The sequence below is a fragment of the Pocillopora verrucosa genome, chromosome 12 (genome assembly GCF_036669915.1).
Source record: "Pocillopora verrucosa isolate sample1 chromosome 12, ASM3666991v2, whole genome shotgun sequence".
In the NCBI taxonomy this organism is placed as follows: domain Eukaryota; kingdom Metazoa; phylum Cnidaria; class Anthozoa; order Scleractinia; family Pocilloporidae; genus Pocillopora; species Pocillopora verrucosa.
The window spans coordinates 449,965-475,521 of record NC_089323.1 but is presented as its reverse complement, the minus strand read 5'-3'; the positions used below and the strand labels follow the sequence as shown (position 1 = coordinate 475,521).

Here is a 25,557-nt window from a genome sequence, read left to right as displayed (position 1 = left end):
ATGGCGGCCAGATTTGAGTTCTTATTAATAGTTTCGGAGAGTTTCGGAGTATAGTTGTCGAGATTACCGCCATATTTGGACACGATGCCTGTCACAACAAAAAGAGAAATTTCTACTAATACCCTAGAATGGATTGGTAATGGCACTATAGACGATGGAAAAGTATTTTACAGGTAATGTCAGATATGTTTTCGATCGCTCGCAGAAAGATCAAAATTCTTACTGTTTCGTATAAACGTACGACAGTTTAGAGTCAAATCTAACCTTGTAACTTCTTAAATCTTCCTCTTTATTTCTCTCTGTTCATCAGCCAATGCAAAGTTAACGGAATCCTGATCAAGTGTGGAGATGATGTGGTTATACTCGGACGCACGGGGCGGCGTTCCATTGCACATGTACAGAAGTTATATGAAATTGAGGAATCTAAAGATCCCAACAGAGCTATAGTACAGTGGTATTACACTTATGGTGAAATCTCAGAACTCAAAGGGAAGAAACCTGCTGATATCCCAAAATCTTGGACAGAATTATTGCTACCAAGTGAGGATTGTTGTAGTTCTAGAGATGATCATATTAAAGCTGAAGATATATGGAGAAAGTGCAATGTTGTAAAGTTAAAACCGCAAGATGAAGTTCCAGATTATTTACAAAGTTCTTATCGAGACGGTCTTTATTATATTCGCTTTAAATTTGACCAGAATTACAACCTTTATCCTGTTAATAAAAGGCTTTCCAGGAAGTCTACATCAAACACAGAACAGACTATAGAAAGAGGGATAAATCATGTCAGAACTCCAAAGCAAACCCCAAGGAAGCCAAATAACACTGCAAAAACACCAAAAGTAAAAAAGACACCAGCTAAAGAAAAGGGTAAGTAAGGAGCTAATATCTAACAATTTTGTTATGAGGTTGAGTACAGGGAAATGTCATTTAGATTAGGTTAAACCCTAGATAATGGTGGCCAGCTTTCTAAGGCATTTTTTCAGTACATAATTAGGTCTGTACTGCTCTGTTTGATGCCAAGCCATTTTTGATTTTGTTGCCTCTGTCACTCACTTGGCTTCAGCCTTTGTGCCCCTGTCCCTCCCCTCCCACTAAGATCTTCGGTCAACAGAGCCTAGTGGTGGCCTTTCACAGTGTTGTCTTGGTTACCTTTCCCACTTCCTTATGGCTCCAATAGACTCTCCAGGCACCTTCCCCTCACTCATCAATAATTAATTACAAGTTTAAGCATCGTAGTGCAAATTTTCATGGCCAGGATTTGTATAAATTTATTTTTTCTTCCAAAGCTCAAGACAGCCAACCACTAATCAGAGTCAAATATCCTATTATTTTAGGGAGATTAGGGAGATTCCAAGGGAATGGAATGGGCTAGCCAACAGTAACAAGAACACTATAGAAATTAACAGTTTTAAACAGATACTTTACAATAATGTGTTTCATACGAAATAATTTTGAATATATTTTGAATTTCACTAAATTACTGTAAATAAGTTAGTTTTCTTAATTACCAGTGCTATGTAATAGTTAACATTGTAACTGAAAAGCCCTGTTGAAGGGAGTCTTGATAAAGTATGTATGTATTCCCATCTTTGAATATGGCTGTATCCCTCACCACTTATTGTGTTTCAACATTCATTGTAGTTGCAGATAATTCCACTTCGAAGACAAACAAGAAGACTCCCAGGAGTACAAAGAAATTAACAATTGAAAAAAAGTGCATGGTGTCTATTGAGCCATTGATCTTTGATAGAGACACTGGAACTTCTTTAAAAAGAAGAGCAAGCCGCAGTGTTCCAGATGAATCTGCAGTGACACCTAAAAGAACAAAGGGTTCCAAAAATACAAGAAAAACAAAAGAACAAGTTATGTCTCCAAGGCAGAGATATGGTATGTTTTTTTATATATTGCTATTGAGGATAGTTCATGGTTGGTAGATCTGTGACTTTCTGTGGTGCTAAAACCTGGGCTTAAAAATCTTAGACCTTGTTGCAAAAATTTTCAGATGGTAAGATGCACAGGAGGATATAAATGAGCACTGTTTGAGATGGAGAGATTTCAAGACCCCTAACCTTATTTTAGTCACTGCTTTATTTACCACTTCAACTTATTATTTGGTTAATTTGGTGTTTCAAAAAAAATAATTGAATATAGACTCAGAGTGGGAGGAATATTTGTCAAGATAGAGGGATGAATTATATGGATGGGAGGGGTGGCTGAGAGATAGGGTATTTGCAAAGATGTAATCAGATCCATGGCCTGCAACTCCCATGTCTGTTTGACTCTATGTGTAATATCTTTGATTATAAAAGCTTAGTGTGTATATCTCTTTATAGGTACAGCAGAAGTCTTAGAGCAAGTGCTTGAGAGTGAGTCAAGATGTAGTGATGACCAGGACGATGATGATGATGATGATAATGATGACAACGTCAGTGATGATGATGATGATGATGATGATGATGATGTGTTTCATCCAAGTGATGTTAGTGATTTATCAGATGGCAATGATGGTGACGATGATGATGATGAAGATAATGATTGGGTTGTGGAAAAGATTGGTAAAGCAAGAAGTAAGATTTTGATTTCCTAAGTTTTCAGTCACCTTTTCTCAGCACATTTACTACAAACATTGCTGGAAAAAAAGTTAAGTAGAATTTATGATGGATCTCATGTTATTTTCCATGTTTTCTATTTTTTTAAAAACAGCTCAAGGAAAATGCACACCAATAAGAATACTGAGATCATCGTCCAAGGGCAAGGGTTCATTCACAGCAATACAGGACACATCCAAGGGTGATACTAATTATGTAGATATAAAAACAATATCTGTACCATTGTTATTGTAATAATTGGAGATTTCATGCCTACAATGTGCATTGTATGGGAAACTCAGGTGTCAACTAAGAAATGATCTTTGCAGGTGAACTTCAAGTTTAGCAATAGTAGAAAAGACATTTTTCAGACCTGTGCTTACCAGATATTTGTCGATCACTACTGTTAAGCGAATTAGCAAGCCACTTGTCAGGAGAGAGGCACATTTTTCTGGGAGCATAGAACTACTCTGGTTAAAGGGGCAGGGTATCATTACCTTAGCATATCTAGAGGGAACCTGACTTCATAATTCTTGCAACAACAAGAATGTAAATTGCTACTCAATTGGCTACTTTCATCTTCCTTTTTTTTTTCTTGTGTCATTGCGACTGAAGGCAAAAACGGAAGGGGATGTGAGTTTATCAAGAGTAATTTTGGGTGGCCTCTTTCAAGAAATTCTAGGACTTTCAATACACCTGCAAGCTTGCAAGGGCTTTATTCAATTGTTTTGAATGTCTACTCAAAGCTATTTTTAATTACCCATAGGTAAACCTACTGCTAAAACTCCATCTAGAGTAAAACCACCTCACAAAATACCTCAAAAACACTCTGCAAAGAAACTGGCAAAAATTCCAAAGACTGAGCAAAAGACACCAAAGACACCAGCTAGAAACAGCTGTAGGCAGCCATCTCAGAAGAAAATGATGACCCCAAGCATTCCTGAGAGGCAGCGGCCTTGTAAAACACCGGGAACACCTCTTGAAATGGCTAGAAAAAAGTATGTATTTGTTTCATAGTTCAAGATGATTTAGTTTTACCAACTGAGTTGATGGAGCAATTTTCAATTGACTGTTAAAAACTAAAAACAAAGGTAACACAACAGCCAATCACATCAAAGGTTTGCGTCATCACTTGCCAATGAGAACCCACAGTAAAAACAGGCAAAGTACAAAAACCGAGGGAAAACGCGGGCGACCAAGTGACGATTAGTTTTTTTTTGGCGTCTTTTTGGTTGAGAGCATGGCGCGAGCTTTTTGGACCAATCACAAACCGAGGTAAGGCAAAAAGTTAATTGGAAATTACACTAATGTGCATTGGCCACCACAGAGGTCCATAGAGAGAATCGACAATCTCTTTACATTGGGAAAAACCCTCTACGATTTTACATCTCATGACGGTGGAAAATTCACATTAATTCCGTCTAGTGTAATACCCTCACTGATGCAGTACCACAGTTTCTTTAGAAGTTCACTCCTTGTTTCTAAGTCCAGTAAGTTTGCTGTGGTATCTTCCGAGAAACTTCTGTTTTCGTAAGAAGTATAAAAATTTACTGTCCAAGCGATGCGGAGTTGCGTAGGATTAGCTTTACTTCTCTCTGTGATTGGTCTAAAAAAACTCGTGCCATCTTTCCAACCAATCAGATGCAAATCTCAAACCAACAGCGACTCTGTTACTCGCGTTTTCCCGCGCTTCATACCGGTTGCCTGTCTTCACTTTTAGTTTTCAATGGCTCCTCGTGATATTTTCCGTTATTCCGATTGGCTGTTGTGATCAATCACTCAATTTATAGGTGTCATGACTTGGAATGAGTTTGCCCTCACATCTGAGCCAGAGGCTCGTGTATAAACGCATGATTACAGTGGTTCATGTTTTATGACACTATCAAAAATTCTCTTTGTTGGTTTCCATGTCATCTGATTTGTTTGTAATTTCAGACTGCATGTGTCGGCAGTTCCTTCGTCTCTTCCCTGCCGTGAGAAGGAGTTTACAGATATCTTTAACTTTGTGGAGGGGAAACTTGAGGACGGAACGGGGGGGTAGGTCATGGCTAGTTTACGTTGTTTTGTTACGCGTGGATAAACTGCGCTTAGAATTATGAAAAATATTAATTCACAATTACGAAGTGAAGAAGAACTCAAAGATGACGAAAGCTGTTGGGATGAGCAAAGCTGATAGGATTACGACAAATCGCGTATAGATATTGCCAACTTAAATATAGTTTATCGCAATTGTTATGAGGACATAAAAGCTGGTCGACTCCTCAACTGATCAGGGCTCAGAGCAGTTTTCAATTGATTGTCGAAAAACCAAACCAAAGTAATCCTAGGGACCAATCAGAACAAGGGATTACATAATCATTAGCAGATGAGAACTCGAGGTGAAAACGAGCAGCCGGCTTGAAGCGCGGGAAAACGCGAATGACAAAGTCGCGATTTTCTTTAGTTTTGCATCTGATTGGTTGAAGGATGGCGCGAGTTTTTTTCACCAATCACAGAGCAAAGTTATGTGAAACCAAAGGGGTTCCGCATTACTTTCGACATTCAATTGAAAATTGCTCTGATCCCGTTTGACTGTATATTTTTATTGCTGTCTTCTTTTGTATGTGAATGCAGGTGCATGTACATCTCTGGAGTTCCGGGGACTGGAAAAACAGCCACTGTACATGAAGTATTACGCAGCGTACAAGAGGACGAGGACCTGCCGGAATTCACGTTCGTGGAAATAAATGGAATGAAGCTAACAGAACCAGCACAGGCTTACTCCACCTTCCTTAAAGTTAGTAACTGTCGTGTTTGTAGTCATTAGTAAAAGAAATACAATCTGTTATCAAAAGTGATTTAGGATATGATTGCTTTTGCTTCACAATGCTGTGTGGTTGGCTAAGAAAATTCACGCCATTCTACTCACCAATCAGATGCCGACCTAGAGTCAATCTTGATTTTGTAACTCCCGTTCTTTCCGTGTTTGAGATCAGTCGCTCGTAGCGCGCGAGCAGAAGGACTCGTTATTAGTGTTTCGGCCCGAGCGTTTCTTCGGTCGTGCGAGGGTATGAAGCCTTGAGCGATGCGACCCGAGGTCAGCAAGGGGTCTGGCACGCAGTATTAGTGCCAGATCCCCCGGAAACCTCTCCCCGACTCGTCTCAATTCTTCCCGCCGGCGGAGAAATGCTTGTCGTGCAGCACTGAAAATGAGGGCCTCCTCCCGCACGCTAGGTCGCTCGGTTGTACTTCGAGATCCATTCAGCTCTTTTTGATATTATCCTCTGCTCTTATTTAGCATCGCTCAAGTTAAAATACCGCATGATTCTTTCCTAGGATTGTAGTATTTTTGTCGTTACAGATAAAAGTTCTAAGCTGACAAGTAGTAGGGTAGTGCCCCGCATGGGACTCCATGTCCCGTTCGCACTGACCCTTTTGGCGTATGTCTATCCATTTTTTTGTCTCTTTCCTTGTATATGTATTCATTTTGAGCTTGTAGACGTACCCAATAAAGCTGTTAAATAAATAAATAAATAAAATAGTCTCTTCTTCAACTATTTGTAGCTTCTAACAGGAAAAAAGGCAACACCAGAGCACGCCTCTAATCTGTTGGATAAACTTTTCAGTACACCAGCACCTAACAGGGACCCTGTCGTCTTATTGGTGGATGAGGTACCAATCAAAAGAATTACTTTACTAGACCTGCTGTCATTCCTCTGTCGTTTTCAGGGCGACGCAGGCATCTTTTACCGCGAAGACCTAGGACTGAATTATTTATTCAATGTCTCCTTCCGTTTTCAGTTAGACCTTTTATGGACGCGTAAACAAAACGTGCTGTACAACCTGTTTGAATGGCCGACACGGAAACATTCCCGGCTGATCGTGCTCGCCATTGCTAATACCATGGATCTGCCGGAACGAATTATGATGAAACGAGTTTCCAGTCGATTGGTGAGTAGTTTTATGGTCTCTTAGTTTGCTTGAGTGGCAGTGATTCTTTAATTGAGCGTGTTAAAACAAATCCAGAGTAGTCATAACAGCCACTAAGAGCTTCTTGGATTTTGTTTTGTTTTAGGGACTGACACGGCTGACTTTTCAGCCCTACACGTTTTCACAGCTACAGGAGATTGTGATGTCTCGTATCGTTGGTTTAAACGCTTTTGAGCCAGATGCCATACAGCTGGTCTCAAGAAAGGTAAAGAAAAACGTATGCGCATGCGTTGAAAAATCGCTTGTCCCAAGAAAGGTGAACCATGAAGGAAAGGTTGAATTGTTGTTGATGTATAAACTAATTTCAGTAGTTTGTATAGCCTCGTATTGAACCTAAGACCAAATTAGTCTGGATTGCCTGACTCAAAGTCAACCGAGAAGTGAAAGTTACACGTCATAGTAGTGCTCTTCTTCGACGGATCTGGATTTGATCTGTTTCTTATTTGTTTTGTTTCAGTTTGTTTTCTCTGTTGACTTTTTTCAAAGGTGGCAGCTGTCTCCGGTGACGCTCGCCGCTGCTTAGACATCTGCCGCAGGGCAGTGGAGATCGCAGACTCACAGTCTAAGAAGAAGGGAACAGCACTGGTGGGGATGAGTCACGTGGACGCTGCATTGCAAGACATGTTTTCATCGCCAAAGATACGAGCCATGAAGTAAGGAGCTGGTTAAATTTGAGTGGGAGATGGGTGATTCCTCGTAAGAGATGTTATTGAAATGTTCCGATCTACCGGAATGAAGTGGAAGTTACTAAGCACAGAAATAATTTAAAAACCTTTATAGTGTCTCAGTGTTTTTATTCAGTCATTTTATTTCGTTAAATCTTGGGACTGAGAGGTAGCTTTTGCCTTTTTAAATATTTTTGGTTAAATACCTTAAAGGTAGGGATCCTGCCAATGTATTTCGAAAGGATTGCTTCAAACGTTGTTGATTTTGTATAACAGTTTTTAACATTTGTCTTTATTCCAGATGCTTGACACAAATGGAGGGTCTGTTTCTGAAGTCGGTTATTGCCGAGTTTCGTAGCTCAGGACTGGAAGAGGCGACATTTGGAGATGTAAGTGAAATTTTTTAAGCTGGCAGTTATTTCGCATGGCGTGCTCGATATGTCTTTTGAGTTTTTTTTTTATCCCTGTTATTTGCGCTCGCTTACGAGGCAATAAGACGGTTGCTTTTATCTTATCACGGGTGATGCAAAAATTAAATTAGAGGTAGATGAAGATTTGGAAAGCCTTTAGTATGGTCCATCAAAAAGCACTGAGTTAACCGCACCAAACTCGTGACCATGACTTATTAAAGGTATAATTTATTCGCACTGAACCCTTAATCAAGAGATGAGCCTTCAACAGAACCCTTTCGGTGTCACTGCTTGATTTCCTTATGCAAGAATCTTTTCTCTCACAGTGCTTCTCTCCGACCAAGGAATTAAAGTGAGCACAGGGGATCTCTTTAAGAAATCAATGAAAATACTTGGGTAGCCTGAGGGGGTAACCCGTAGGTTAAAGCCGAGGGGTGACCCCAGGGGCTACTCCAAGGGTAACTAACACCCGGTGCCCATGGTGGGTAAGCATTTTTGGAGTTAGGCCACGATCATGGATTTTTACACAAGGCGTTTAAGTGAGAGTTTCCAAACCTGGATCGTTAAACACGTTTGCTGATAAAATTTTGTATCTTGCTCATTTAAGGTTTTCCAGCAACTCCTCGATTTTTGTCGCATTGAGGGTAAGTCACTTTTTCATCCATATTGCCGCGACAAGGCAACCAATCAGGAAGAATACAAAAATCATGTGACTCTACCCCCTTGAGTTTAACCGTACTTTGATACTTACGGTTTCTTTGGAGCTTAATATTATTGTTGTTGTGGAGAGAGATGGCCTTTTCCCGTCTCCTAGATGTACGTTGCGATCTAAACCTCACCTGTCAATAATTCTCCCCGTTGATCTGCTCCCACCAGGTCTTTCCACACTTACACCATCTCAAGCCGCGGGAGTTTGCTTTCGATTAGGGGCTTGGAAACTACTTTTAGTGGAATCTGGCCGTCGTGATCTGGAACAGAGAATACGTTTGAATGTCAATCAAGATGACGTATTGTATGCTCTTCAAAGTAAGCCCAGGTGACAAGACACGTGACCATATTTCGAATGGCTTACAAGCCGCTGTTCAGATCATATCGACTCTTGATATAAGTTTATTTGAAATGCTTATTGAAGTGATTTGAATTAATGTGATGTGGAGAAACTCTCTCGTTGCTGTATTGATTACGAAGGGATCAAGGAAAACCTAGCCGTTTGAAAATAGGCGTTTAATTTTCCAGATTTCATACTGTATATTTTTGTATTTTGGGGCAATTATTATTTTTTTTATAATTTCTCTTCAATGCGTCGAACATCGCTAGGAATTCTTGGATGTGTGTCATACTTTTATTCATACTTTTGTAAAATAATGTACATATGACGATTAAAAAATATATTTTTTGCACACTTTAAAACGAATTCGAATTCTGCTTTTTTTTGTTGTTGTTCTTGTTTCACCCGATTTCAGGTTACGTACGTTTATTTTCTCGACTTCAGTTGGCAGGGAGAGACTGGAACGAAACGGTCAAAAAGCAATTTTTTGGAAGTGGCGGGGAGGTTATGAACCTCGCAAAAAAATATCAACAGTTGATATTCTCATGTTATGAACTTATCCCAATCAACGCTTTCAGATCTCTAGAAGTTTGTATCCCTGCTGTTGCACGGAAATCATTTTAAACCCCATTACTGTTCTTGAATTAAAAGACCGAATGTTTCTTTGTGTAAGTTCCCACGCAAGACAATAAAACATTGTTCCGCTTTTTGTTCTGCCGTCGCACCTGTTTGTTATTCCTTATTTTCTCTCGTGAATAATTTATCCAGTGATGTTCACTGTCAGGAAAACGCGTCAATCGTTATTCTAGTATTTGTCGCACTTTCTGTGTTAGCTCCATCCTTAGATTACTCGGAAAGAAATCTTCTGACATAAGCAGATTTGTAAGCTTGTTTGAAAAAGAGTTGCTAGTTTTCTGGTTTAATACGATGATAACAAACAGGGAAAATAAAGAATTGATGTGGAAAGCAGCGAAACAAAAGAATGCAGAGATTCAAGACCCTATGGAATCTCTGAGGGCGGAATGTTTATCACGCGGAGTTAACGGGATCATCGGGTTTGGAAGGTAAGTATTAATTATATTAATTCTTGGAATAATGTCATTTTACAAAATACACTACGGCAAGGTTTCTGAACAGCCTCTCATTTCATTATGCATACAGTTTATGTATCGTTTTTTGCATCCCCAACAAAAATTCAAAACTGACAAATTCTGTCAACGCTTGATCTGCTCTCGAGACACGCCGGCACAGTTTGCCAGTGGATTTAAATTTACATCGCCAGGATTCATCTGCAGTTGTTTTAAAGTGTTAAAATCCACGAGTTTTGCAATCAAAGGCAATTATTGCCTAACGGGTGAACTGAACTTAGTTCAAATGAAGGCTGCTGGTGGTATACTGAGTTTTCACTAGAAACGACAGACAAGTGACACGACTTTGTTTATTTAGCCGATTTTTCCAGTTTTCACGTGCGATAAATTTTTGTCGGCGGTACGTTTAAAGATTCGCCCGCCTTGGCCAAAATTTGTCTAAAGAAACTACCTCCTATGTGGACAGGCCCTATGTCTGATTGGTACATGGTATCATATTTTGCGGGCGATAAATCGAGTATACCGTGACGTTCCTTTCTTAAGGTGTTAGTTTATCGCTCTTGATGGTATGTTGAGACATAAAAACTTGTTAAAAAAAAAACTATTTAAATCGACTACACAAGAGTGAATACCCAAAATTTTAGGATTCGATTGTAATGTTGCATGGAGCCCAGTTGTCACAACTGCGTACGTTAACGCGTAATATTTTCCAACCATCTGTATAGTGCGAATGAGTCAGTTGAGCTTAAGCATATTGGTGACTGGATTATGGCAGTAAGATCAAACTAGCTCAGGATAAGACTGAACTTTTAATTATCAGTTCAAGATATTGTCCACGGCCTCCCCTCAGCCAAATTCATATCGGAGATGATGTATCAGTCTCTCTAAACATCCTTGGAATATAGGACTGAACTAGATTCGATCAGTATTTCCATTTTAGTGATCATGTTTAAAAGACCTACAAGGGCGCGTTTTACCGCATTCCTGGTGTAGCAAAAATTAGGCAATATCTATCCCAGGACAATGCCGAGACCGTTGTTCACGCTTGTATAACCTCGCATTTAGACTAAAAGTGTCTGATCAACAGACTTGAGCTTGTTAATAATTCGACATCTCGACTTGTTATTACGTCGAGAGGGTATGAGCATACTATACCGATTCTTAGGCTTCTATACTGGCTTCCTGTACGTTTCAGATTAATTTTCAAAATGTTTTTACTGAATTATAAGGTGTTAAATTCTAACTATATCAGACACCTATTGAAATATAAGAACGAAGGCCGCTTACAAAGATTATCAGGGAAATAATTGCTTTCTGAACTCCGTGGCTAATATGGAAACGTATGAAGACGGGGGCATACTCTTTGGCAGGACCGAAACGATGGAACAAACTACCACTGGACATTAAGCAATCATCATTACTGACTGGTTTTAAAAATAAGTCCAAGACTCATCTTTTCAAAGAAGTATTCGATTAGTAATCGTTACTTAAGTTATAAAGGGGGTTAGTTTCTATAGAAACTGTGGTGCTGCGTCGGCGGGAGAATATAGCAGGGTTATTTGCTGTTATCAACTGAGTTGACGTGAGTTGGCCACCGTAAAAGGTTTTAAAGCTGACGTTACGAACGTTAGCTCTTCGCTCTGACGAACTTCAACCTTGAAACTCTTTATCAAAGTTAGCCTCAAAAGTATTGAATAATGAAGTGTAACGAGAAGCTATTTTTCAGGCCTTGTTTTCAATACTGCTTAACTAGTGTTCATTACTATGGAGATCGCGGGGTATGGCGCCCTAGAAATGTATTTCAATTTTCAATTTCAGAGCACGCTGGTGTTCCCTTTCCTAGTCGTGTGCATTATCGGAGCCCAATACGTTCCTGGTATTATCTTTTTCTTCCAGACATAAATCTAAATTCCTAATTGGCTCTATTCTTTTTTCCTCTTTCTCCAATATACTTCACTAAAGTCACATTTCTTTAAGAGTTGAAAGGAAGTACATTCAGTCAGGATTATATTATATCTTGTGCGAGATACTGGAAGTTTTTCGATCCTTTTATTAATTTTTTAGATCAATGTTTCCTTATATCTCTCTTTTTTATTTTATGTTGCTTTTGCTTTTTTTCCCTTTTTTAAATTTTTTAAAAATTTTTTGTTTTGTTTTGTGTTGATTGAATCTTCTTTGGTTTGAATAATTTCTGCGCCCACTGTTTTTTTAACCGTGAAGAGACTGGACACGATGCGGTCGTTGTCACAGTAACGGAATAATAAAGCCTTCGTGACTTGCAAAGGGCGCCATATTTGTTACGCACAATAGAGATTGAAACATGGCTGCAACAGCCAGATCAGACGCGCAAATGAGACAGAAATGTAAAAAAATGCTGGGTTCTAAAGGTTCTCAAGATCCGATTGAACGTTTGAGACTACAATGCCTCAGTCGAGGTTCAGCGGGCATTAAAGGAATTGGAAGGTATGATTGAGACTTAGTTGGTTGATTTCAACCTGCGTAAGCCGCTCTAGTATTTCAGTTGGCTGTTGCGAGTAAAGTTGTAGACCATCACTTTTTCCTCTGAAGCTTACGTTTCTCAATAAATAGGCGTATTTGAGTTTCAATTGCCTCTACTGACGTAAAAAATGATAAAATGATCTGTGTTTACTAGCCGTACATGAACATCTCTTTGCAATTGTGTAGCATAAACAGTTTTTGTCCGGAAAATTCTTTTTGTGCAGCACTGCTTAATTTTGTAATTGGACAGATGTCGATAGAAAAAGTATTATAAAGTTAAAGGGTTGAAGTTCTATGTCGCTGTTACAGAATGTTAACAGGAAGTGTTCAGTGTTTGCGCTCGTCGTTAAAATCATCGACTTTGTGTACAAGATATGCTAACTTTGCTACTCTCCTTTCTTTCAGAGTTTTCAGAATTATGGATGATGACAGGAATAGGTCTTTAGACTTCTCTGAATTCAAGAAGGGTATGCGTGAATACGGCCTCTATTTGGATCCTAAGGTACTTTTGTAGCCCTAAGCTGGGGAAGCAAGTCATGTGCAGAGTTTTCCTTCAATACGCATTCTATATTACTTTGTGTCGTTGTTTTGCAAAACTAGTAAAGCTTAAGTTAAGTCACCTGAAAGGTTGTCATACACAGCCACCCACACTTGGTTACCTAATAAACTCTTTGATTGTGGTTATGTTTATTAAAACCTCTTGCAGTATAAATAACTGAAATACAGGTCTGGCCAGCAAAGAGTAATAAAGCAATAATGCAAAATATATAGCTAAGGAGAAAGTGATTGTATTAGCAACCAAGAAGCGTATAATATACAATATAATATATGGACATCTGTCCCAAAATATACAAGGATATATTTTTAAGATGTGAAAAAGAAATGATCCATTACAATTCATTTTATCGCTCAGTCCTCAAGATGGCAATCCTGTGATCTGATTGGCTACTGGAGCAGACATACAAGCTCATCTTGACAACTTTGATCCCACACAGGCTGCTTTAAATAATTATAATTTCACTTACAGCAGTCTTTAAAGGGATAGAATAATAAAAACTTGACTTGGTCGTTCATCAATAATTTAAAGTTATTGTATGGCACAAACAGCCTCATTTAAAAACTGCATAAAAATCCCTGTAGGAGGGCAGCACCGTGACCCAAATATTTCCTTGACTGGTTGTCTCACTCAATCAAATAGTACATACAGTGTAGTTTGACAGAATAAAACCTTCGTAGACAATATGCAAAAATTGTGATAGAGACCTTAAAAAATTACCAATTATCTCCTGTGAGAATCATTGAATTATAAACCTGCCTATGGTATAAAACTTATCATGCATGATGTAAATGGCTTTTGTGTGGATATTTACACCATAATATTTCCTCAGGAATTACAGGAGTTATTTAGTGCCTTTGACAAGGATGGCAGTGGTGTTATTGACTTTGATGAGTTTCTCCTAGCTCTCAGAGTAAGTTTACGTGGTATTGGTACAATACCAAGATTATGGTTTGTATTTAAGGAAAAGGATTAGCCAAAGAAACTTCTTAGAAATCAGAAGGTGGTTAAAGAACTACTGAGGTATTAAAACCATCAGTGATTGCCTAAGAGCAATAATCTTACAAAAAAGAATTCTTTAAATATAGAATAAGCTCCCTAAACACCTACAAAATGGTAAGGCAGTGAAACAAATGTGCAGTCTAACATTTTTAAAATGTGGCTCTTTGACCCCCAAAACTCTTACGTTCAAAGCTTGCTTTTTAGCTGCAAATTCAAGTTTGAATGTGCAGTCAGGCATTATCCATGGAAATCTGTTTACTTGGACGTACTTTACAGACTGAATTGGACTTCACTTACTCCAGTTACTATTGTAAACATTAATTAAATGCCACAGATTTAGGATTATGGGTTTATGCTTTGCTCTCATAATTTTTCAGCCACCAATGAGTAAAGCCAGGAAAGATATCATTAATGAAGCATTTAATAAACTGGATAAGACAGGAGACAGTGTTATCACAATAGATGACCTCAGAGGGTAAGTGTGCTGGATATTTAAAAGGGCCTCATCTTTCAGTTCAATTTATAGCCATATGAAACTCTCTGGTTCCAATATCTCCAAAGATCTCATTAGTGATTCTCCTTACTGTCTGCCTCACAATTCTTTTGATGTGAATATGAAAGCAATCTTCACAGTAATGAACACTATTTGGGCAGTAGTGAAAATTAGGCCTGAAAAAAATTCAGGCCTGTACAGGATTTGAACCCATGACCTCTGCAGTACCATTGCAGCGCTCTACCAACTGAGCTAACAAGCCAATTGGGAGCTGCTCATTATGTTGGTTCCAAATAAACCTGTAAAGTGGTGAATAAATGACTGTGAATATATGAAAGTCACATATTTGAACTGTGGATAAAAACGTGAATATGAAAGTGATCTTCACAGTAATGAACACTACTTGAGCAGTGGTGAAAATAAGGTCTGAAAAAAATTCAGGCCTGTACGGGATTTGAACCCACTACTGTTCAAGTAGTGTTCATTACTGCAAAGATTGCTTTTTGTATCCATGTCTTTATCCACAGTTCAAATATATGACTTTCGTGTATTCACAGTCGTTAATTCTTGTGATATTAGTTGAGAGAATTTGGCATTGGATCAACTTATAAACCCCTTATTGATATTTTTCTTTATTTCCATCACTTACATGTATCTGCTTGAAATTTTGAGGAGAAATTCTGTCTTGGTTACTCATGGTCAAAAGAAAAGCCAGTTATATTTTGGACGGAATAATAATTCTTTGATTTTTCCTCTCTGCTGGTGGAGGAAAATTCCAAAATTTACCTCATCTGGGAGAATTTAAGTTAACTATATCAGAGACCAAGAGATTTGTTTTTAACAGTGTTTGTTATTTTTGTTATCAGAATAATAATATTGATCATTTTATTATCAAAATTGATTCAGAGTTTATAATGTGAAGATGCACCCTAAATACCAGAATGGAGAAATGACAGAGGAGCAGATTTTTACAAAATTTTTAAATACATTTGAAGTGGGCAGCAATGAAGTGGATGGAACGGTAAGATATAAGAGGGTTCGTTGTTCCTCTTTTCAGAGCTTTTCATGTTACATGTATGCAGTGCAGTAAATTACCATATGATAGTTGCATGTAATCTCAAAATTAAAGTGAGAGTATTAAAGGGAAAACCAGAAAAACATGAGTCTACTTTTAGACTAATGCACCAATCAATTTGAAGCTTTAACATTTCTTCCCCCCTTACCCCCCCCCCCCCCCATAGCAACTCATGGGCATTTGACCGTCATCCGTGCCTGAGAGGAGAGGAATTTGAAACTTAGCTGGCTGGGGTGGGGAATTTGAACCCAAAGTGTCTAGTATTTCCAGTGGTATGCAAGTGTTATATCTGTACAAAGGTATGTAAAGGTAAGTAGTTCATTTTCTGATGTGAATTGCTAAGATGATAACTGGTCTAGGGTTTTAAAGCCTGGTCAATGCGTAGAAAGTCGTGGTTTCTAATTTTGCCTTTCATGAAAAAATTATCATCAAAACCGACACTTGGGTGGGGCATTTGAACACAGTTTTTGGGCGGGGGGGGGGGGGGCGCTAAGGAAAAAGGATTTTGAGCGAACCAGTCTTCAAAAGTTCAAACGCTTGGAATTGCTGGTAACTGGCTTTGACTGAAAGCCCTGGTTTTTCTTATCTGATAGAGTAAAGATTCCTACACTAAATGTGATAGTTCAGTGTCTGGCACTTGGCTCTGGGTTGAAAGATTCACTTTGAAGCTTGGCTGTGTAATAGAAATTGCTAAACATTTAAAACTTCCCTTTTTCTGTTACTCTTCCAGATTACTCGTGACGAATTCATGAACTACTACGCTGGTGTCAGTGCCTCAATAGACAACGATGCCTACTTCATCCTCATGATGAAAAATGCTTACAAAATCTAAAAGAAATTCCTCATTTCTGTCTTAAATTGATATAGGACACACCTTGCACAGCATTCTTTAGAACTATTACTGTTCTGTAGCATACTGTTCATTGCTAGCTGGAGGTCAAGAGAAAGTTGTTCAGGACAATTTATGTGACAGCTCTAAAATAATTGCATCCTTTGAGCCAGTGGACCATTTCTTGTACATAGTAGAATTGGAAGCATTTGATGCTTGTACAAACATTTACCGGTAATCAAATATTAAATGATACTTTTATTATTTCAACCAAGGATTAATTATGAAGTTTTTCTGATGCCAAGTTTTTTATTTTTTTGACTCCATGGTTTTTAACAAGGTCTAAATTCAGATGTGTTGTAGGTTAAAAGAAAAAGATGCCAATTGGAATTCTGCTAAATGTACTTATTTCAATGTTCAACAACAGTTCCTTAAACCATGTAAATTCTTGAAAAATTCCATAGTCGACGACATTCCTGAGTTTAGAGTTTTAAAATACAATAAAATAATGTTTATCCTATCAGCTGTAATAACTTCATGCAAAGCCCCATTTGACAGGGACGAGCAGCGACTCTAAGAGAAGGTCCTTACGTAATCGGAGCGACCGCTATTACAGAGTTATCTTTAGACTGCTGTGCACCGGTTTTGCAATACGGAAGGACTTTCATCTTTCAAATTTTGACTGTTTGAGGTTAATTTAAAAGACTGATCCTTAAATTTCAAATTTTCGCAAGCCGCAGCGTTTGGGACGTGTAGGTATTTGGTAGGATTCTCGTTTAACACGTTTTCGCCATTGTATCCGTAAACTTTCATTTGCCACCTCTTTCATAAACTTAAAAAGGCGTGGACGATAGAAATGCAAACACAATTGTACGTGGCATATCCCCTGGGAGAAGTTACACCCTTACGATCCGCTATAGTTCTGCACAAAAATCCGCCGTAACTTCCAGAATGTTCGATAAGCTACGTTAAGCATTCAGAAAACATGTCGAGTTGGCTTTTAAATGGAAAGATTTCCCTATAACTCCACACAATTGTAAAACAAAGGCCTTTTTTCCAAGCTTAAGTCTGGTTCCCCTATTGTTTTCGTTTGTTTTAAAACCGCATATATAATGAATTTACATGGTTATTTTGACTCTCACAATGGATGATGACAATGTAAAGAAATTAGTTAAGCTTCAAACTAACAATAAAAGTACTCTTTCAAAGCACATCCCATGGGAAGGGCTACGCCATATGTATTATATATATTGTGGTTCTGCTTGCAAACTTTATTACTGCCAAGTAATTTGTAGAACCTCGTTTGGCATTGAAGGAACTCGGTAAGTTGACCATTTATTTCCCATTTTAGCGTTTTACTCAACAATCTGCATAGTTTAGGATAACTGTAAACAAGTTTAGAGTAAGCCAAACGAAGAACGAAGATCAATGAGGGCAATGCACGTTTGAATGGTCTAGTTTGCTCATGGTATATCATCAAACTTTTAATAGAAATTGTTGACCTTGATCTCTGCTATCCCAGTAGAATGTGGACATTACAACCTTTCATTGGCAGTTCTCTTAATTCTAATAAATGTCATTTTCATGTAACATTTTTTCGAAGAAGAAGTTTTCATTTATTTTTTTATCCAAGCAGTGTTACATATTTATTTTGTATTTTCACAGTCGAGATACTTGCAAAGTCAGGTTGGAATCCACCACATAACAAAAGCTTTGCAGACTTTTTGTTAAATCACGTATTACAGGCGTTTCGTAGCCTCGCATGGCGTAATTTAAGTGCGGTAGATTTCTTACACACACATTTACAAATTTTTGCTTTCGCTATGACCAGTGCTTATTAATGAGGGTAGCCATTGTTTCATTTTCTGAAGAGTTTTTATTCTTTTGATTGAAATATACAATAAAATATTCTTCGTCAGCATGAAACGAAATAAATTCTGTTTTGAAATGCAGAAAGCGATGGTTTGAACCGCGAACTTCGCATTAGATTACCAGTAGTCCCTCTTTTTCGGCAAAGTCCGTCGCGCGAATCAAAAATATAAGTGAAAAAAATAATCCATATTAGCTTGCAGGAACGCGTACACTTGAACCATGAATGTCAAGGGACAGAGTTAAGTCCAATTCTGTCTGTGATATTATGGGTGATCAATCTAATTATAAATGAATGAGATTATGAATGAATGACATGACATGATGATTCACGACCAATCAGCATGCGCGCGTTCTTTTGATCACTTGAGCAATTATACGAAAAATTGAGGTTATAATCTTTTGTGTACATGCCTGCAGTGTAGTTTGGCTGTTTTAACCAAAGAGATGGAAGAGATCATCCAGAAAGTCAGAGATGCTTGTGCAAAAAGGGGAATCACTGGATTGTCCAAACTGGGCAAGTAAGTTAAAGGTTGCAGGTTGCCAATACAAAGGGTTTGATTTACTCTTTAACAATAAAAAAAAATATTGAAGACCGGTCACTATTTTTTCAGGGGAGGGGGGTGAGGAGTTTTGGTTGTTTCACCATGAAATTTCCCTGATCCCCCCATGAGGCTCTGTAATATTCCTGGCCCTGGCCCCCTTTCTCATTGGTAGTTAATTGGCAGTCAATTAAAAAATGATATTACAACATTATATATTTTCTTGATGAATCTCGAGTCCTTTTTTTGAAGAGATGTTATCATTAGACGACCCTGTAAAGTCAAAATAGACCTATGAAACTCTAGGACTTACACCTCCTGATGCATACTCTGTTTATTTTTTTTATCTCAAGGAAAGGGCGCTTATTCGAAACAGGGCGCCAAGCAATCGTCGCAAAATTTTAGAAAGAAATCTTTCGTTTGAAGGAACTGCGCGCTCACAGCGACTTAAGTTAAGAGACCGAGACGCAAACCACTTTTTTGTTGTGAGGCTTTAAGTGACCAATTAAAGGAAGATGGACCATGATTGATCTCAATGTACATGTACTTTAACAGTGCATTACTAAAACATATTGGGGGCGTTTTTTGGTATAGGGACGCTAATTAGAATGAGGGTGCTTACTCAATAGGGGCGCCTAGAAGCTAGGAATAGGGGCGCTTTTTGACAAAAACGAATTCGGGGGGGGGGCGCTTATTGGAAGGAGGGCGCTAAATTAAATATATATAGAATATATATACCCTATCGACAGCCTCGTCCTCCCCTCCCTCCACCTTTGACTCCTGTCTCCACCCCTGTGTAGCAGGAGACCCTCTCCCCACCCCCCATCAGCATCCCCTCAAGATCTAATCGTGAATTCTCCCAACCTCCAGTCGCAACACATTTCCCTGTGAAATAGGTGTGAGAATGTGGTGTTAGATCACAATAACAAATTTTACCTGATAAGTTTGAGTATTTTCATTACCTGTTTTATGGAAAATGTATGGATGTCATAGGGAGAGGTTCCATGTTAATCACTTCTGGGAGTTGAAGAGTTGGCCAACAAACCTCACATTCTTTTAGTGCTTGTACCGTTTAACAATTCAAATGTTTTTTTTTCCATCCTATGCTCAGGGAATTTGGCAGACTTGATGACGACGACAACAGATCATTGTCTCTGGAAGAATTGACTGAGGGTCTGCGTAATTTACAAGCTGGTTTAACCAATGAGGTTGGTATTACGTGCAGTTAACTTGGTTCGAAGAGGTGGGGTGGGTAGGGGGGGGGGGGCGCGGGGGGGAATTCAACTGCGTATAACAGGAAATACCCGAGGTCAGTCGCAAAATAAAAGTTGGTTGAGAGCATATTCTGCTCCTCAAGTTTGCCAGTCAAATTCAAATACCATTTTAATTTTTAAAATGTTGATAATTTTTCGTATTTTACTGAGTTCGATTTGTCTGATTAGTAAGCTAAAGTTCTCATCACAGCAACTGTGTGTTTTTTTCGTTTTCCTTAATTTGTTTTTTTTATTGTTGAAATACTAACAACTTTTTGAGCCTTCCGAAAATTCACTGTGTTATTATCAAGGTCACTTTGCATGGATGATTGAAGCCGTGAAACGATCCTTTACCAACCAGAGAGCTTGCATCTTTAGAATCGCCAGAGTAAAACCAAGAAAACAGAGACCTTTCATTTGCCTTAAATTTCGTGATATATCAATCTAATTAAAGATAAAGGAGTGGAGCGCTTTTCAATCGCGCGTCGAGCCTTGTCCTGAACTCAATTTAATCGGTTACTTTTATTCTTGGACTGTGTCTCGACAACCCCGCGTCACTCGCTTAATCAGATATAAAATAAAACCAAGCATCATTGGGCCCCTCGCGTTTTCCTGCGCTTGTGCTTGTTTTTACTTCAGTCCTCATTGCATCCGTGTGATGTTTCCTTGCGTTGCTCAGTTATTCTTATTTTTTGTTTTTCATTTTTTTACATCATTTGAATTTTACTTGCGCATCTTCAGGAGGCTACGATGCTTTTCAATGAAATTGACAAAGACGAAAAGGGAGGCATTGATTACGAGGCGTTTTTGGCTTTGATACGGGTAAGAAATCAGTTTCAGTTTTAAGTAAGTGAGATTATAAATTCCGACTTAAAATGGTGTCATAATGTAATAAGAAAAAATTTGTGCAAAACGAGGTGGAGGCAAATTTGTCACTGTTATTCATCTACCTTTGGATGTCATCTGTGATCTGTAGTTAAACATACGCCCAGCAAAATGGAATCCATTGTCTGTAAGCAGCAAAGGAAAGAAATTTTAAGCTTGCCTCATAGCACTCAACTATTCTGGATTTATTTTTGGACAGGTCATTGTTTATCGCTTGGGAAGAAGGGGAGTTCAGAGGAGGTTTTTAAGGGGAGCGGGGGGGGGGGGAGGGGGACAGTCGTCGCCAACAGACTATAAAAGAGAGACTATAAAAAATTTACTGCGAGTCGACTGCCAATGATCGGGGATCATAAGAATATCCCAAAGCCTTATGGGGGGATCAGGTGAATTTTATGGTGACAAAACCAAACTCCTTCCGTCCCCCCCCCCGCCCTCTTTCAGGCGAGGGTTTTTTTTACAGGTTGTTAGTAGCACGCTTTATTTCCTCATACACACAGTGTCACTTCCCGTTTCTGCAAAAAAAATTGTCGTGAAAATTTTCCAACATTGATTTCCTCAATTGAAAAAAAAAAGAAGAAGGAATTGTACGACGATGACATTGCGTTTGTGCTTTGGAGGAACATATAACAACACAACCTCGTTTCCAGGATCCCATCTCTTACTTCGGGCATCGGAACGAGGTTGACTTATTTCGTTTGAAAAAAGAACATTTCTGTAACTTCTGGGAGTGACATTACAAAAGGTAAGACGGCCCCTCACTATTTACATTTTAAGGAATTTGAGCTCGATTAATGTTATTTACTACTAGGCTGTTCTTTCCTTTCCCAATTTTAAGGAAAACGAGAATTCATTGTCACCTGGATGCTTAGAAGTTGTTAAACAAGCTTTTGACAAGATGGACACTTGTAAGGACGGAGTTCTTAAGTCAGAGGACATCGCAAAGTAAGTTTGATTTTTCTTTTCTCTCGCATTTGACTGCTAAGGAAAAGATTAGAATACAAGAAGGTTAAATTGCTATTAATCAAGATTCTCACAGGCTGTGTGAAACATTGGGTAGACAAGGAGGTAACATTATATACCGCCAGGTTAGAGGGGAGAGGGTCAGGGGCTTTTGGCTCGGTCCAATAAAATTAATCCGTTCCTCACCTAATTCTTTGTAGTATCCTAATGATCGCCCTCATCGGCAGTCAATTTTCTCTGGTCCTTCTTTGTACTATTGGCGAAGGCTGATCCACCTCCATTTCCCCTGGAAACCATATGATCCCCCCTTAAATCATTCGATCGTTTCCCCTCCCCCTCTCAGATAAGAAATGATGTCTGCACGTCTGGTAATTAAAGATAGAGGGAGTGGAAAAACGATGTGGGAGGAGGATGGAAGGAACAAAGGAGAAAATGGAAGAATGGAACAAAACACTCAAGTTAATTTAGGGGTGAAAGGAGGCAAGACTGTCGCCAGTATGCGGTCTTTACCTACCGTGCTGCTAACATGCCGCGATCCATTACAGTATTAGTCATGAATAAAAAAGCTGCATAAAAGATTTTTTTTTTTTGACATTTAAGGTTTGAAGGCCCTAGTTGCATGCGCCCCCGACCCCACCCCCACACAAACTTCCCTCTCCCCGTATCCATGGTGGTCTCTAACCTCCTGCTCATGTCGTAGGTATTACAGCGCAGATGAAGGTACAAGCTTCGATGCGTACTTGGCTCGTTTTGACAGTGATGCAAAGGGTGGGGTAAGTCCCAGGGCAAAAAAAAATCCCTCGAGTACAAAGTTTTGTCAAGCACGAACATAGGCATGCTACGAATGCAGTGAGTTTTTTTTTTTTTGGGGGGGGGGAGGGTGTTGAAATTGGGCACTAAGTAACTGATGATTGCTTTTTTATTAAAGAAAAAGTATTTCCCAATGAAGATATCCGTCAATGGGGAGCAGACCTTCCATTTCATCTGAAATCAACTCAGACACACGTATCTTATGTCAATTGCCACTGGCGTCTGAAAAATTGTTAGCAAAAATTAATAAACTGCATTGCTGCCGCGCCTCCCGTAGTCTCCTTCACAACCTAACTAAAGAAATTTTGCGGTCTCCGTTCTTCCAACAAGTGAAAGTATAGAGAACAAAGAAAAAAGCATCATATTTCAAAAGCTTTCACGCGGGCATAACAACATTATTTGGTTGTTGTCTATCTTGACTTTGCCCCGTGCCTGCGAAACACGTGAAAAAACGCAAGTTGTTTTCAAACAAACTTCTAATCACGTGATAATTGCGTGGAAAATTGACTAACAGTAGCAAATTGCCACTTGAAACTAAAGGTGACCAGTTTTAAAGGGGCGGATCACCAGCGAAGAGACCTTAAATTGTCTGCTGACTATTCGAGATGTGCATGATACTATTAATGCCTCTGCTTTGAGCCATAGGCAGTTCTGAGCCTCTACAGAAGACTAACATTAAAATATTTTGGGTCTTACATGTAAGAAAGCCAGAATTTCAGATGTAGGCGAAACGCAAACAGGTGAATATGACCTTCATTGTATTGAAACGACATTGTTTTGTTTGTTGTTTCTTGCAGCCTGTTGAGATAACCAGAGAAGAGTTCATTGAATATTACACCAAACAGAGAAACAACTTCTATAAAGATGATGATTACTTCATCACTTCGCTTAAAAGGTCTTTTAAACTCTAAGGTTAATTCCAGGGATTCGCCTTAGTCCAGTCCCTGACTGAGTATGACTATGATTCCTCTTTGGTGTCAGGTTAAAACAAAGGCGCAAATAAAATGATTGATTGCACCTTGCAGAAGCGTCTTATTTCCTCCAGACTTCATTTTAAACTTGAAAACAATATTGCCGTAAATATGATGAGCGATGGTAAATCTTAAATCCCAGTCGTCTGATAAAGAAAGATCGAAGAAATGACCGAAGGAGAGCAAAAATGTCTTAACCCCTCCCCTCTTCTTTCACAAGGATTTGAGCCCCGGAATTTTAGGGTCAGCGGTCGGCCGTGGGTCGGTCGTGGGTCGGTCAGCAGCCCGCTCGTCGAGAAATTTCAGAAACTTTATTAGGAATGAAGTGCGTGGGGAAAATACTTAATCAGCACAGACGATTGAAGAGGGTAAGTTGGTGACGAAAGAAAATCTAGATTTTTTTTCATCATGGGCGGCCCATCTCCTCTTGTAGGCTCATTAGTTTTGTACACAAGCCACACATGTATCGGAGGAAGGACCTTTTCTAGAAACAAAGGAGCGGTCATTATTTATTGCCGGGCGGGGATCGGAGCATCATAATTTTTTGTATTTACCTGATCCCTTCTATGAGTCCCTGTAGTATTCTAATGCCCCTCCCCCCAGTCCCCCGACTCCGCCCCATCCCCTCCCGGGCGATAAATAATGACCTTTCCCCCTTATTTGCTTTTGACTTCTCTGTTCCCCCTGTGTTCTCCTCATAGTCTTCCGACTCCGCAAGCCTCCTCCCTGGCGATGAATAATGACTGGTGCTCCTCATTTGCTATAAACTTCTCTGTTCCCCCTGTGTTCCCCCAAAGTTCTCCGACTCCGCCCCACCCCCCCCCCCCCTTCCCAGGCGATAAATAATGACTGGTGTCCCTCATTGGCTACAGATTTCTCTGTTCCCCTTGTGTTCTCCTCAAAGTCCCCCTGCCCCGGCCCCGGCCCTGGCCCCGGCCCCGGCCCCGGCCCCGGCCCCGGCCCCCCTTTTCAAGGCGATAAATAATGGTAATTGAACTGAGTGGAGAGCAATTTGTGCTGTAATCATACACGTAATTTCAAAATCGATCGAGCGCGCAGCGCGAGTTCAATTTGAAAACACAAGTATGATTTCAAGACCAAAATTGCACGACATGAGGTTCAATTACCACTTTATTACATTCATTTTTAAATCGCCCAAATGCAGGACTTGGTCAGTTCAAATATTTTACTGATGCAGTACTGAGCCGGTTTGAAATTAAACTCATCCACTTTTTGGGGGGAAAAAGTAAGAGTTTTGGAAACAAAAGTAGCAAAATTTGCCATACGACACTCTTTGTCTATCATTTTCCTGCAATTTGATTGGTTACTTAAAACAAGCCTTGAGATCTGATTGGTTTTTTTGTTTTTAGTGTGGCCTGCTCATTGGCTGGGAAAAAGATGTGATTTAAAGCAAAAAATGGTGCGATTCGTGAATAAATCGCACCAATTAGAGCTAATCAGATTACAGAGACCACCAGTGATTTCAAAATGGGTGTAATAAATAATATAACTGGTTCCTTCTGCTATGTACAAAAACTTGAAAACGCACGTGCATACGCAGAAGGTCAATCGTTCATTATTTCAGCTGCCATCTATGACTCCTCATGGGTCATTGCTGTTTTTTTTTTTGCGAGTTGGGCAATCTAAACATCATTGAGACGTCTTACTCAATTTTTGGTGCCAAATCTGATATGAATGTGTAAAATACCGATGCCGACACAATTAGTGCTAATTAACAGAGTTCCGCGTTCGAAAGATGAAAAAAATTAACATATCTCCTATTTCCAGAGCTAATGCGAGGACGAAATCAACAATGGAAAAAAGCATATCCGTCTCGCTTAATTAACTGCCTCTGAGTTAATTAAGTTTCGAAAGGTGAGCTGATGAACAGATCTACTATTTCTTCATTGTTAATTGTCGCGCTTGAATTTTAGTGCGAAATTTAGTACACACCTTGTAGTTACCGATGCGGACACAATTAGTACTAATCAACCGTTTAAGGGCTGAGTGTACGAAAAGTAAAAAAAAATAATATATCTGCT

At 39.2% G+C, this 25,557-nt stretch overlaps 3 protein-coding genes across 3 annotated transcripts; all 3 read left to right on the top strand.

Annotated features, from left to right (window-relative positions):
- LOC131777997 (origin recognition complex subunit 1-like) lies at positions 1 to 9,027 on the top strand. Its single transcript, XM_059094372.2, has 15 exons — positions 1 to 173; positions 311 to 870; positions 1,645 to 1,890; positions 2,337 to 2,570; positions 2,707 to 2,793; positions 3,358 to 3,589; positions 4,527 to 4,628; positions 5,205 to 5,367; positions 6,135 to 6,242; positions 6,372 to 6,521; positions 6,646 to 6,765; positions 7,047 to 7,213; positions 7,527 to 7,614; positions 8,243 to 8,279; positions 8,512 to 9,027. Exons 1-15 carry the CDS (start codon positions 85 to 87, stop codon positions 8,673 to 8,675), a joined length of 2,547 nt encoding a protein of 848 aa, XP_058950355.2. The 5' UTR covers positions 1 to 84; the 3' UTR covers positions 8,676 to 9,027.
- A 3,022-nt stretch (positions 9,028 to 12,049) lies between these two features.
- LOC131778020 (calcyphosin-like protein) lies at positions 12,050 to 16,745 on the top strand. Its single transcript, XM_059094397.2, has 6 exons — positions 12,050 to 12,234; positions 12,676 to 12,772; positions 13,659 to 13,739; positions 14,206 to 14,303; positions 15,228 to 15,342; positions 16,127 to 16,745. Exons 1-6 carry the CDS (start codon positions 12,092 to 12,094, stop codon positions 16,226 to 16,228), a joined length of 636 nt encoding a protein of 211 aa, XP_058950380.2. The 5' UTR covers positions 12,050 to 12,091; the 3' UTR covers positions 16,229 to 16,745.
- A 731-nt stretch (positions 16,746 to 17,476) lies between these two features.
- On the top strand, positions 17,477 to 23,544 carry LOC131777999 (calcyphosin-like protein). Its single transcript, XM_059094374.2, has 7 exons — positions 17,477 to 17,547; positions 18,515 to 18,615; positions 19,748 to 19,844; positions 20,631 to 20,711; positions 21,610 to 21,716; positions 22,435 to 22,507; positions 23,342 to 23,544. Exons 2-7 carry the CDS (start codon positions 18,542 to 18,544, stop codon positions 23,453 to 23,455), a joined length of 546 nt encoding a protein of 181 aa, XP_058950357.2. The 5' UTR covers positions 17,477 to 17,547; positions 18,515 to 18,541; the 3' UTR covers positions 23,456 to 23,544.
- Positions 23,545 to 25,557: the final 2,013 nt, after the last annotated feature.

Excerpts from the sequence above, each read along its gene's own strand:
- LOC131777997 (XM_059094372.2), top strand. The coding sequence starts at position 85 with ATGCCTGTCACAACAAAAAGAGAAATTTCTACTAATACCCTAGAATGG. Across the intron at positions 2,571-2,706 it reads AAAGATTGGTAAAGCAAGAA|CTCAAGGAAAATGCACACCA; the intron begins GTAAGATTTTGA and ends TTTTAAAAACAG. Across the intron at positions 8,280-8,511 it reads CGATTTTTGTCGCATTGAGG|GTCTTTCCACACTTACACCA; the intron begins GTAAGTCACTTT and ends TGCTCCCACCAG.
- LOC131778020 (XM_059094397.2), top strand. The coding sequence starts at position 12,092 with ATGGCTGCAACAGCCAGATCAGACGCGCAAATGAGACAGAAATGTAAA. Across the intron at positions 12,235-12,675 it reads GGCATTAAAGGAATTGGAAG|AGTTTTCAGAATTATGGATG; the intron begins GTATGATTGAGA and ends CCTTTCTTTCAG. Across the intron at positions 15,343-16,126 it reads GCAATGAAGTGGATGGAACG|ATTACTCGTGACGAATTCAT; the intron begins GTAAGATATAAG and ends TTACTCTTCCAG.
- LOC131777999 (XM_059094374.2), top strand. The coding sequence starts at position 18,542 with ATGGAAGAGATCATCCAGAAAGTCAGAGATGCTTGTGCAAAAAGGGGA. Across the intron at positions 18,616-19,747 it reads GGATTGTCCAAACTGGGCAA|GGAATTTGGCAGACTTGATG; the intron begins GTAAGTTAAAGG and ends TCCTATGCTCAG. Across the intron at positions 20,712-21,609 it reads CGTTTTTGGCTTTGATACGG|GAAAACGAGAATTCATTGTC; the intron begins GTAAGAAATCAG and ends CCCAATTTTAAG.